Source organism: Sciurus carolinensis, chromosome 6, assembly GCF_902686445.1.
Source record: "Sciurus carolinensis chromosome 6, mSciCar1.2, whole genome shotgun sequence".
Classification (NCBI taxonomy): Eukaryota; Metazoa; Chordata; class Mammalia; order Rodentia; family Sciuridae; genus Sciurus; species Sciurus carolinensis.
In genome coordinates, this window is record NC_062218.1 from 36,033,703 (window position 1) to 36,046,113 (window position 12,411).

Sequence of the window (12,411 nt, forward strand, 5' to 3'; positions counted from 1 at the left end):
ATGACCATTGGTCAAAAAGTGGAGGCACCTCTGCCCACTAGCAGGGAATATACCCCACCTGAAAGCCACCACCCCTAGAGAGGCAGCTTCCTTGTGGAGCACTGCATTATCAACTTCCTCCAAGACTTCAGGCTACTGAAGGCTAAGAGGGGATATACTAGAAATCTTCAGAAATCTGTAATATTTCAGCCATCCACTGATACCTGAACAACATGAGAAAACATGGGAAGAAAATGCCCCAAACAAATCTAGATGTTACATCAATAAAATCCAATGACAGCATGGCAGAAGAAATGACAGAAAGGGAGTTCAGAATGTCCATAATTAAAATGATCAGGGAAGTAAACGATGAGATGAAAGAGCGAATGCAGGCATTGAAGGAGGAGATGAAAGAGCAAATGAAGGCATTGAATGGTCTCACCACTCGACAGTTAAAAGAGCAAATACAGGAAGCAAAAGATCATTCAATAAAGAGAGATATTAAAAAAAAAAAAACAGAAATCCTTGAAATGAAGGAAACAAAAACCAAATTAAGAACTCCATACACAGCATAACCAATAGGATAGAATACCTGGAAGACAGAACCTCAGTTATTGAAGAAATAATATTTAACCTTGAAAACAAAGTTGACCAAACAGAGAAGATGGTAAGAAATCATGAACAGAATCTGCAAGAATTATGGGATATCAAGAAAAGGCCAAATTTAAGAATTATTGGGATTGAGGAAGGCTTAGAGAAACAAACCAAAGGAATGAACAATCTATTCAATGAAATAGTATCAGAAAATTTCCCAAATCTGAAGAATGAAATGGAAAATCAAGTTCAAGAGGCTTATAGGACTCCAAATATACATAATTACACCAGACCCACACCAAGGCACATTATAATGAAAATACAAAACACACAAAATACAGACAGAATTTTAAAGGCTGTGAGAGAAAAGAACCGAATTACATTCAGGGGGAAACCAATACAGATATCAGAAGATTTTTTAATCCAAACCATAAAAGCTAGAAGGGCCTGGAACAACATTTTTCAAGCTCTGAAAGAAAATGGATGCCAACCAAGAATCTTATACCCAGCAAAACTTACCTTCAGATTTGACGATGAAATAAGATCATTCCATGATAAACAAAAGCTAAAAGAATTTACAAAAAGAAAGTCAGCATTACATAACATTCTCAGCAAAATATTCCATGAGGAAGAGATGAGAAACAACGATGCAAATCAGCAAAGGGAGGAACTATCCTAAAGGAATTGTCAAATAAAGGAGGAACCAAGTTGTGTCAAAAAAAAAAAAAAGTGAGCCAAATGACTGGGAATACAAATCATATCTCAATAATACCCTGAATGTTAATGGCCTGAACTCATCAATCAAAAGACATAGACTGGCAGATTGGATTAAAAAGAAAGATCCAACAAAATGTTGCCTATAAGAGACTCACCTCATAGAAAGAGATACCCATAGACTAAAGGTCAAAGGATGGGGAAAAACACCATGCACATGGACTCAGCAAAAAAGCTGGGGTATCCATCCTCATTTCAGATAATGTGGACTTCAAGCCAATGTTAGTCAGAAGGGATAAAGAAGGACATTTCATAATGCTTAAGGGAACCATAAATCAGCAAGACTTAACAATCATAAATATCTATGCCCCGAACATTGGCTCATCCACGTACGTCAAACAAATCCTTCTCAATTCCAGAAATCAAATAGACCACAACACAATAATACTAGGTGATTTTAACACGCCTCTCTCACCACTGGACAGATCTTCCAAACAAAAATTGAACAAAGAAACTATAGATCTCAATAACACAATCAATAATTCAGACTTAATGGACATTTATAGAACATACCATCCAACAAAGAGCGAATATACTTTCTTCTCAGCAGCACGTGAATCCTTCTCTAAAATAGACCATATATTATGCCACAAAGCTAACGTTAGCAAATACAAGAAGATAGAGACACTACCTTGTATTCTATCAGATCATAATGGATTGAAATTAGAAATAAATGAAAGAGTAAAAAACAGAAACTACTCCAACACCTGGAGATTAAACAATATGCTATTATATGATGAATGGATAACAGAAGATATCAGGAAGGAAATTAAAAAATTCTTAGAGGTAAATGAGAACAAAGAAACATCATATCAAAATCTCTGGGACACTATGAAAGCAGTACTTAGAGGAAAATTTATTTCATGGAGCACATTCAATAAAAGAAGAAAAAATCAACAAATAAACGACCTAACACTACACCTCAAAGCCTTAGAAAAAGAAGAACAGACCACCACCAAAAGCAAAAGACAGGAAATAGTTAAAATCAGAGCTGAAATCAACAAAAATGAAACAAAAGAAACAATTCAAAAAATTGACAGAATTAAAAAGTTGGTTCTTTGAAAAAATAAACAAAATTGATAAACCCTTAGCCACACTAACAAAGAGAAGAAGAGAGAAAACCCAAATTACTAAAATTTGGAATGAACAAGGAAATATCACAACAGACACGATTGAAATATGAAACATAATTAGAAGCTATTTTGAAAATCTCTACTCCAACAAAATAGAAAATTTCGAAGACATCAACAGGTTTCTAGAGACATATGAATTGCCTAAACTGAACGAGGAGGACATACACAATTTAAATAGACCAATTTCAAGTAATGAAATAGAAGTCATCAAAAGCCTACCAACAAAGAAAAGTCCAGGACCAGATGGGTTCTCAGCTGAGTTCTACAAAACCTTTAAAGAAGAGCTCATTCCATTACTTCTCAAAGTATTCCATGAAATAGAAGAGGAGGGAACCCTCCCAAACTCATTCATGAAGCCAATATTACCCTGATCCCTAAACCAGACAGAGACACATCGAGGAAAGAAAATTTCAGACCAATATCCTTAATGAACATCGACGCAAAAATTCTCAACAAAATCTTAGCAAATCGCATACAAAAACATATTAAAAAGATAGTGCACCATGATCAAGTGGGTTTTATCCCAGGGATGCAAGGTTGGTTTAACATCAGGAAATCAAACAGACTTAAAGTCAAGAATCACATGATTATTTCAAAAGATGCAGAAAAAGCATTTGATAAAATACAGCACCCCTTCGTGCTCAAAACACTAGAAAAAATAGGGATAGTGGGAACATTCCTTAACATTATAAAGGCTATCTATGCTAAGCCCATGGCTAATATCATTCTAAATGGTGTAAAACTGAAAGCATTCCCCCTAAAAACTGGAACAAGGCAAGGATGTTCCCTTTCACCACTTCTATTCAACATTGTCCTTGAAACTCTAGCCAGAGCAATTAGACAGACCAAAGAAATTAAAGGGATATGAATAGGAAAAGAAGAACTCAAACTATCTCTTATTTGCTGATATGATTATATACTTAGAGGAACCAGGATTTTCCACCAGAAAACTTTAAGAACTCATAAGTGAATTCAGTAAAGTAGCAGAATGTAAGATCGATGCACATAAATCTAATGCATTTTTATACATAAGTGATGAATCTTTGGAAAGAAAAATTAGGAAAACTACCCCATTCACAATAGCTTCGAAAAAAATAAAATACTTGCGAATCAATCTAACAAAAGAGGTGAAAGACCTCTACAATGAGAACTACAGAACACTAAAGAAAGAAATTAAAGAAAACCTTAGAAGATGGAAAGATCTTCCATGTTCTTGGATAGGCAGAATTAATATTGTCAAAATGAACATACGACCAAAAGTGTGATACAAATTCAATGCAATTCCAATTAAAATCCCAATGACATACCTTACAGAAATAGAGCAAGCAATCATGAAATTCATCTGGAAGAATAAGAAACCCAAAATAGCTAAAGCAATCCTTCACAGGAAAAATGAAGCTTGGGGTATGGCAATACCAGAACTTCAACTATAATAAAAAGCAATAGTAACAAAAACGGCAAGGTACCAAAATAGAAAGGTAGATCAATGGTATGGAATAGAGGACACAGACACAAACCCAAATAAATACAATTTTCTCATACTAGACAAAGGGTCCAAAAATATGCAATGGAGAAAAGATAGCCTCTTCAACAAATGGTGCTGGGAAAATTGGAAATCCATATGCAACAGAATGCAACTAAACCCATATCTCTCACCATGCACGAAACTCAACTCAAAATGGATTAAGGACCTTGGAATCAGACCAGAGACCCTGCAGATTATAGAAGAAAAAGTAGGTCCAGATCTTCAACATGTCAGCTTAGGACCAGACTTCCTCAACAAGACTCCCATAGCACAAGAAATAAAAGCAAGAAGCAATAACTGGGATAGATTCAAACTAAAAAGCTTTCTCTCTGCAAAGGAAACTATCAGCAATGTGAAGAAAGAGCCTACAGAGTGGGAGAAAATCTTTGCCCATCATACTTCAGATAGAGCACTAATCTCCAGAATACATAAAGAACTCAAAAAACTCTACACCAAGAATACAAATAACCCAATCGGCAAATGGGCTAAGGAAATGAACAGACACTTCACAGAAGATCTATAAGCAATCAACAAATATATGAAAAAATGTTCAACATCTCTAGTAATAAGAGAAATGCAAATCAAAACTACCCTAAGATTCCATCTCACCCCAGTTAGAATGGCAATTATCAAGAATACAAGGAACAACAGGTGTTGGAGAGGACGTGGGGAAAAAGGTACACTCATACATTGCTGGTAGGGCTGCAAATTAGTGCAGCCACTCTGGAAAGCAGTGTGGAGATTCCTTAGAAAACTTGGAATGGAACCACCATTTGACCTAGCTATCCCACTCCTTGGCCTATACCCAAAGGACTTAAAATCAGTATACTACAAAGATACAGCCACATCAATGTTCATAACTGCTCAATTCACAATAGCCAGATTGTGGAACCAACCTAGATGCCCTTCAATTGATAGATGGATAAAGAAATTGTGGTATATATATACACAATGGAATATTACTCAGCCATAAAGAATGATAAAATTATGGCATTTACAGGCAAATGGATGAAATTGGAAAATATCATGCTAAGTGAGATAAGCCAATCTCAAAAAACCAAAGGTCGAATGATCTCTCTGATAAGTGGATGATGACACATAATGGGGGGTGGGAGGGGTTAGTGTTAGGTTTAGGGTTAGGGAGGGGGGCAAGAATGGAGGAAGGAGGGACTGTATAGAGGAAAAAGAGGGGTGGGAGGGGTGGGAAGGGTGGGGGGGAAGGGAAAAAATAACAATGAATCAAACAACATTACCCTATGTAAATTTATGATTACACAAATGGTACGCCTTTACTCCATGTACAAACTGAGAAACAACATGTATAAAAAAATGTAAAATTAGGACTCTTATGCAAATATAAAATGAATACGTGTCAAAAAAAAATGTTCAGATCCCACTGAACCAAGCCTTGTGGCACGGATGTATCCATATGCAGGAAAATCTGTCACTGGGCTACTGTATGCCCTGGTAAAACTTGCAAGATTATTATAGTGGAAGAGAGAAAGATCGGCGAGCACAATTGTATTCTCAGACTGTGTTCTTTTAAGCATTTTATGGACATCTGTCTCACCAAAGCAAGAGGGGCTTTGGCCAGAGAAAGCAAGTACAAAGAAAGGAATTATTCTGAAACCTGCAGCTTCCTGGGAAGGACAGAACTGGGAGCTGCGGGGAGCAGCTCTGTGAGGATGTGACACAGCTCTGCATCATGGTCACGGGCAGGACCAGACTGAATCAAGCTCCTAGCTCTGTTGCGTACCTAGACAAAATTCTGAGCTGCCTACATCCTGCTGGTCCTGATGACACTTCAGAGGGTCACAAAGCAACTGAGACCAAGCTTGTGCAGCCCCAGCCCAGCACCTCCACACAGTAGGGACAGAGATGTCACTCCTTTTCATCCTTCCTTTCCCTCCCAGTTTTAGAGGACAGAAGATGAGACACATAGAGAGATAAAAAGCAGCTTAAGAAAAACAGGGGTAATAAAACAACAACAACAACAACAAAAAACCCTGACTACTTCACAATTTTGCCTAGAACCCTGATTTCTCAGCCTCAGTGAAAATTATTACATTGTCAGTTTGATGCCTATCCCTGCCATACGTCGGAAAGGTTGTCTGAAGGCAGGGGTCAATTGAAAGCAGCACCAGTAGGCAGCCAGATTTGGGGTTTCAGAAGCTGCTGGCCCCTAACCTAAAGGAAAGCTATTTGCAAAGGCTTGCAAGGAAAGAATTTTGTTTCTCTGATTAGAACAATAATATAAAAGCATGCTTCTAAAGGTCAAGCAATGCTATATTTATAAATAATATGCACCTGAAACTCTACAAAAAAGAGCATAAAGAAAGCTACACCTAAAATCCAATGGACAGGCCCACCCACTTACAGGGAAAAAAAAATTATCGGCCCAAGAATATAATATTGTATTTCTTTACTTGGGTTTTAAACTTTCATTGTAAATTTTTCACTCTCTTTTTAAAATTTTTATTTATTTATTTATTTTTGGGTTTTGGAGATTGAACTCAGGGACACTCAACCACTGAGCCACATCTCCAGTCCTATTTTGTATTTTATTTAGAGACAAAGTTTCACTGACTTGCTTAGCACCTCACTTTTGCTGAGGCTGGCTTTGAACTCACGATCTTCCTGCCTCAGGCTCCTGAGCTGCTGGGATTACAGGCGTGCGCCACCTTCCCTGGCAAATTTTTCACCGTTGTGTCTTACAAAACTCTAGGCATTATTAGTCCCTTTGACTATGAACTGGTACTAACTAGAGCAGTTGCCAGGATTGAAGAGCTCCTCTCTGCCTCCTTTCCAACCTGTAGCCTAGTAATAGATGTAGGATAGATATGGTATAGGGCTGGGGTTGTAGCCCAGTGGGACAGCACTTGCCTGGCATGTGCAAAGCACTGGGTTTGATTCTCAGCACCACTATAAATAAGTAAAATAAAGGTCCATTGACAATTAAAAAATATTAAAAAAAAAAAAAAAAAAAAGATGTGTTGCAGTTCCCATGTAGCCTGGAGCTGAGCCAGTCTCAATGAGTTCAGGTGGACAATACTAAACAGCAACCAAACAAGGAGACCTGCAGGTAAAATTTTGAGGGTGGTCAGAAAAGACACTGTTGGTTAGTTTTCAAGGTTACCTAACTTATGTGCACAAACCATTACGATTCTTTTAACCACAAGTACATTTTTTACCGGTTTGTTCAAATAAAAGTATCTAGGGAAAAATACTAAACTCCAATTCTACTCTAAAACTCTGGGCTAATTTCCCCACTGAGAGAAGAAAAAAGAAGAAAAGATAAAAAGTATTTATTCCTTTAATAAGGAATTTCTAGTTAGAAGTATGAGTACCATTTATTTTACATATCAGAAATTCTATCTGAGGAGAAAGAAAAGACTTTGGGGGAGTGAGAGGGAAAGAGAAAGAGAGTGAGAAGAGAAAATGTGCTAAACACAGGCTTAATGTTTTGAAAACGAATGCACAAAAATAATCCAAAGTAAGTCAGACTTCAGTGCCTATGCGTCAACACTAAAGTAACAACAAAAGGGAGGTTGGAAAGAGTTTTCTCCAAACAGACATTAGGTTCCAGAAAAGATATAGATTTGATTTGCAAGCCTGGCATTCTTTCGCTTCTGAAATTAAGTCTTTTGGATGCTTCTGCAAGGCATCTCAGAAGTCACCTGTGTTGGTTCCATTTCTATTGTTCCACATTTCTGCACCACTGCTCATTCCCACTGTTTACTAAACAACTGATGATAATTCACATTTATTGCAGTTTTCACAACAAAGCCATCTCAAAGCACACATCATTTTGTAACAGAATTCCCCCCAGGGAACCAAGTGAAGTGTGAATCTTTCAGCTCCATGTGCTTATGCAATGCTGCATCACTAAATAAAAACAGGGCAAATGTACTATAGCTTCCACTCGGATTAGCAGGTCTCACAGCGAGAACCAGTAAATTTTAAAACTAAGGATGACCACAAATAGAGGACAATGAACAAGGGCCATAGAAAATGAAGATGGTGCCACCCAATATCAACTACAAAGCATCAGATGTCAATGGTGAAGGTCAGGAAAGCGATTAAGTTTAGTTGGTTCAAAGACACTGATTTTAGAAATAGGAAGAAAATCGTAATGATGGCACCATGGTTAGAAGGGTGGCTTTGGAGCCACACCCAGGTCTAATCTCAACTCCACTCTTACATGACCTCAGGCAAGGGACTTAACCACCCTGTTTCAAGAACCATAGAAAACACCTCTGTCAAGTTTATGGGTTTGTAAACACAAACACTTGCAGAGTAACTACACTGCCGACACATGGGAAAAGCTCATAAAGTGTAGCTCTGATTATTATAGGATAAAAGAAGAGGAAGAAGGTTGAAAATGAGCTTTCAGGAGATCAGTGATTTTTGCTCAGTTTGGGTCACTGACAAAGCCTAACTGTGCTTAGCACATATAGGTACACCATGTATATTCAATAATTTATTAAAATAAAAGTATAATACTTTTCAGAATAAGAATACTTGATATCACTGTGCCCACCCTTTTCTGACACCTTCTGGAAAAGGCATCTGGCAGACCTGTTAAGAGGTCATACTGTTCATCTGAAAACAACTGCTATTAAAACCTACACTCTGTTGTGCTTCTCATTTTGCACACAGTGAGCAACAACTATAATCATCTTACAACAAGAATCTATACATCTGTCCTAATATTTTTTCACTGTCTTTGAAGACATTAAAACGTTTACTTTCAATGTGTATAAAAGGGAGTTATTTGAAGAACACCCCTATATTTGGCTTCACTCAAAGTTCAACAACTATTTAGCCAAACAGTAATAAATAACTACCTTTATTGTCATCTTTCTCTCCAAAGTGTAAGTGCTATCACCTTGAATGAGCTGAGAAAAACAATATAAAGCAGTCAGGGGACCCTGGGTACCATGTTTTAGTGTACCGTGAATTTCCAAAATCAGGATTAGGAAAGAAGAGTACACAGTACCTTTGCAGAATGCTCCATTGTGACCACCACTCTGGTTTTGGCACTGGACACTAAATCCATAGCACCTCCCATTCCTTTCACCAGCTTCCCCTGCAAAATAGAAACAAAATAAATAGTTCTACATCTTCTAACTTCTGTCATATGTAGGAGATTAAAATTAATTGCAGGAAGAAGCCACTAGAATAATTGATGTAAAACTCATTGAGCCTCAAGGCTCAGCATGTGAAACTTTACCATCTAGTATTTTGTTAGCCTATTATTCTATGATTGAAGGACAAAGTTCAGTGTAAATATTATAATCTGACTTTTATTAAGCATGGTTAACATGATTTTGTTGATGCTTTATTAGCAACAAGACAATCAGTGGATAAGAAGAATTTTAAGACATTTTCTAGAATTCTGGAAAAAATATCAGATTAAAATTCTAATACCCCAGACATTCTCTTGTTTCTTTTTAAACACATAACTGATACCACTGAGTTTTTAATTATAAGACACTTTCAAAAGCACTCTTGGATTTCCCATGGATTAAAATGACATTAACTAGTAGGCTGAGGCACTAATGGTGTTTCTGTAGTAGTGATTAATGTGAAACATGTTTCTGTCTAACACTCGGCATATATCTTGCTCTTGGAAAAATAAAACAAACTGAAAAAAACATTCCTGTTAAGCAAAAACAGAAAATAGAAGCTGAGTTCAGGATCCTATTTTTGTCTGTCCATTCCCTCATTCATCATACATTTATCAACCACCTTCTATGTGCCACATACTCTGAAATATTCCCACTGTCTATTCTGTCACCTGGTTACAGAGTTTTGGAAAAAGCAAATGCTTCCAGAGATGATGAAATAAATTCTTACTCAAGTATACTGAAGAGAAATGTCTTCTAACATTGAAAGTTCCTTAATATTTTATTTATTTTTAGACATAGTCCTCTTACTGATTTGACAGTGAACACTCAAACATCTCTCAGCTCTTTTCCTCTAATTTCAGAGCTCTAAAGAGATTAGGAAAGGCACTCAACACTTGGATTTAAAACAGGGTCTCAAATGCCATGATTTCAGAGACATTTTAGATGCCAATGCAACACAGTATGAACATGAATTAGAAGAATGGTCCAAAGGAAAGGAGCAAAAAGTCACATGCTTTATGATTTGGAGCCCGCTACTGGAGGAGATGGGCGGCAGCTGGCAATCATTAGCTGGGAGGGAGGTGTGCAGGGTCGTTCCAGACATGTAAGTTTGGACCCAAGTACAGTATCTATGTGAAAATGTATAATTTTAAACTTTTATGAGCAATACCCTCATTCTCCATCAGCTGCAACTTTAATAAATTGGGCATCAGGACATGATATTTCTGCTGATCCATTTATGGTATGAAATATGGATAAGTCAGACACAGAGGTAATGGCTGTCTATCACAAATTCCTATGCTAACGTTTGAGACTTTAGAGCACTGAAAGACACAAAAGCAACTTTTTAATAACAAGTCATGGTAAGAGTATCAACTGTCCCACTGTCCTGGGCAGACTCTAAGCAGGTGAGTGCTAGAAGACAGAAACAGCACCAAAGATAACAAAACCAAGCCAGCGTGTTAAAAAAAAAAAAAAAATAACAACAACAACAACAAAAACTTGATTCCAAATATAACATACCACAGGCAAATTTTGTCTCCTGTGACACAATGTTTACATAGGTAGAATTTAAGACAGCTTCTAACAGGAAGCTGTCCAATTTAGATAAATCTAATGTACACATTTTAAATCACTGTCAATTAGTTAAGAAATACTTGGAGAGTACCTACTAGGTACAAAAACAGTGCGAGGAGGAACATCACACATTTATAAAACATGGTGGAAGAACCATCTCTATTTCTGGAAAAAAGAACACTTGTTTGACTCAAGGTAAACAAGCAGCCTCCATCACTCAAAGAGATTTAGGTCATTGGATGATTCAGCCCCCAAAGCACACACTAGTTTCAAAACCCCATTTTGATATGTAAATTAAAGGTTTGTCTCCAAGAGTAGAAAATGCACAAGATTAGGTACAGAACACCTGAAATCTATTCTGTTAACCCACTACATGCCACTGGCAAAACACCAAATCTCTTTGATTCTGAGTTCACTATTTATAAACCAGAAAGAAGAGTAACTGTTGTAAGATACAGCTGGGTTGAACACTCCATAGGATAATATAGGGAAACGTGTATAGTGAATTTTATCTAGGAATTCACTTACATCCTCATTTGGACAATTCAACTTCAGTGAGCATCTAGCATGAGCCTGGCAATATAGTAGAGACCATCAAAAGAGGGTTCTTTTTTTTGAAAAGCTGATGGTCTGGGAAGGAAAGTATCCATGAGTAGTAAGAGATCTGGACCAAACTTTCTTCCTCTACAAGCAGCATTCCCCTCTTCTCACTCACCACCAAGGTAGAGCTAAGTGCCATTTTCCTATGTCCTTGTATTTGATCCTATTACAGTGATTTCAAATGTTCCCTCTCCTTCTCACTTTCTTTAATTTTAAGTAATGGATGAATGGATGAATGAATACACAGGTATGTCTGAGTTCTAGCAGAACCCTGAGCATGAATCTGCTAAATGTGCCTGGGAAGCAGCAATAAAAGGAAGAGGCTCAGGGGGATTTCACCTAGGAGCGAGTTCACCAAACTAGTTTGCCAGATGGAAAGAGCAATTCTGTAAAGGAGAGGAGCAGTATCTCCCAGGAGAACTCATTTCTAGGAGGTTAACAGTAAAATCATATATTTGGTTTTCCTATTCTTGTAATATGTTCATTGCTTTGGAAAAAAAAAAAAAAGAAAGAAAACATCTCCCTCCATTTCAATTCCCAAAGGATTTCTGAAACAGAGTCAGTTACTAAAAGAAGACAAGTTATTCTATCTATACCGGAAGAAACACAGTTATGTAAGTATACTCATCATTATCCTTCAAACCCAGCTTACCAGGCTTTTTTTGTGACCCAGCTACTTGCATTTCTTAGCTTTCTATTGCAGTTAGAGGTGGGGTTGACCATGTGTCTAAGTTCTAGACAATGGAAGAAAAGGAGGTAATATTTATGATTTCCAGGCCCATAAAAATCTCTTAAATGCAATTCTTCATGCTCTTTCACCTCTAATCTGGACAATGACATCCAAGGTGAATGGATGATGATTTAGTTTCTCTCATCCTGGGTCCTTAAATGACCATGTATAACAGAGCCCACTTATTCAGAACCACATTGCACTATTCAATATCAAGGAAAAATAAATGTATAGAGTGCTAAGTCACTGAAATTGGAAGTTTTATTTGTTACAGCAGCTAGTGTAACTAATATAATGATGTGGTACCCAAATGAGTTAAATGAAGAGGGAAAAATTCTGTGTGGAATTAGAGCTAACTATTACAGCCGC

The 12,411-nt window shown here is 37.2% G+C and overlaps 1 protein-coding gene across 1 annotated transcript in view; it reads right to left on the reverse strand.

Annotated features, from left to right (window-relative positions):
• Positions 1-12,411, reverse strand: part of Oxct1 (3-oxoacid CoA-transferase 1) — a 140,391-nt gene that overhangs the window by 24,806 nt on the left and 103,174 nt on the right. Inside the window, exon 14 of the mRNA XM_047555068.1 lies at positions 9,005-9,094. Coding sequence (XP_047411024.1) covers positions 9,005-9,094 — 90 coding nt within the window. The remainder of the gene's footprint in view (positions 1-9,004; positions 9,095-12,411) is intronic.